Here is a 1,192-nt window from a genome sequence, read left to right on the forward strand (position 1 = left end):
GTGTGTGTGTGTGTGTGTGTGTGTGTGTGTGTGTGTGTGTGTGTGTGTGTGTGTGTGTGTGTGTTGTGTGTGTGTGTGTGTGTGTTGTGTGGTGTGTGTGTGTGTTGTGTGTGTGTGTGTGTGTGTGTGTGTGTGTGTGTGTGTGTGTTGTGTGTGTGTGTGTGTGTGTGTGTGTGTGTGTGTGTTGTATGTGTATGTATTTGTGCAAAGTGTATTAAACTGTATTAAACACATACCTGTGACAGATGCCTTGTGAGTGGATATATGACAGGGACCGGAACAGCTGGTAGGTGTATAGCTTAACAAAGATGATGGGCATGTGCTGTTTGAGTTTGGTGTAATTCCGGCAAACGCGGTAGGCTGTCTCGGGGATGAATTCGAGCACCAAGTGTAGGTAGATCTCGTCTTTCTTGTCTCCGTTGGAGTAGAAGAAGTACAGCATTTGCACGACGTTGTTGTGTGTCAGCAATCGCATGATTTGCAACTCACGGTTCTGCATAGCGCGGGAGAAATGCGGATGCGGCGGGTAAGGCATAGAACAGTATGGAAGAACGTACATTCGATATACGGTGAATTGATACCAGATACTTAGATGTGTATTGGTAGTCTCTTTCATAGTCAGTAGCGAGATAGATGAAGCAAGGTAAGACAGTACATTTGCTGTAAAACATACTGATACCAATTGATTACGATGCCTATTGGCAGGGTCTCCCCCCAAGTGATACTGGATGTGTTTTGCAAATATGATCTCTGAAGGTAACGCCCCAGTAGTCAACATATATACCGTGATCAACCAAAAGACCAACATCAAGTGAAGGACCGAACTGATCGCCCAACAATAGCTGGTGTGCACCGATCCAATACACTGCGACGATGCGAACCAGCGTAAAACGAAACGTATGCTACAGTCTCTGATCAGTGCACATCCAATGCATACACCTTGTATGTAGGTTTGAATGTGTGGAGACACGCAAACAAATGCCCGAGGCGAAACAAGCGTGTGTACGTGCATGCTACACGGCGAAGTGATGTAACACGACAGGACAGCTTTGGGCCAATAACCCAAGGAAGCTTGAAAAGGAATACAAACTTAAGTATTGCCTTATATCACAAGGAAAGTAAACCCAAGTGTGCACATAAATAGGTTATTCAAGTAACCAAATCTTGATTATATATATATATATATATCTCT

General features: G+C 44.2%; 1 protein-coding gene across 1 annotated transcript; it reads right to left on the reverse strand.

Annotated features, from left to right (window-relative positions):
- Positions 1-214: 214 nt before the first annotated feature.
- Positions 215-535, reverse strand: SARC_01780 (hypothetical protein; the record flags this gene model as incomplete). Its single annotated transcript, XM_014304483.1, has 1 exon — positions 215-535. One exon carries the CDS (start codon positions 533-535, stop codon positions 215-217), a length of 321 nt encoding a protein of 106 aa, XP_014159958.1.
- Between the last annotated feature and the right edge of the window lie 657 nt (positions 536-1,192).

Source organism: Sphaeroforma arctica (genome assembly GCF_001186125.1).
Source record: "Sphaeroforma arctica JP610 unplaced genomic scaffold supercont1.74, whole genome shotgun sequence".
Lineage (NCBI taxonomy): Eukaryota > Ichthyosporea > Ichthyophonida > Sphaeroforma > Sphaeroforma arctica.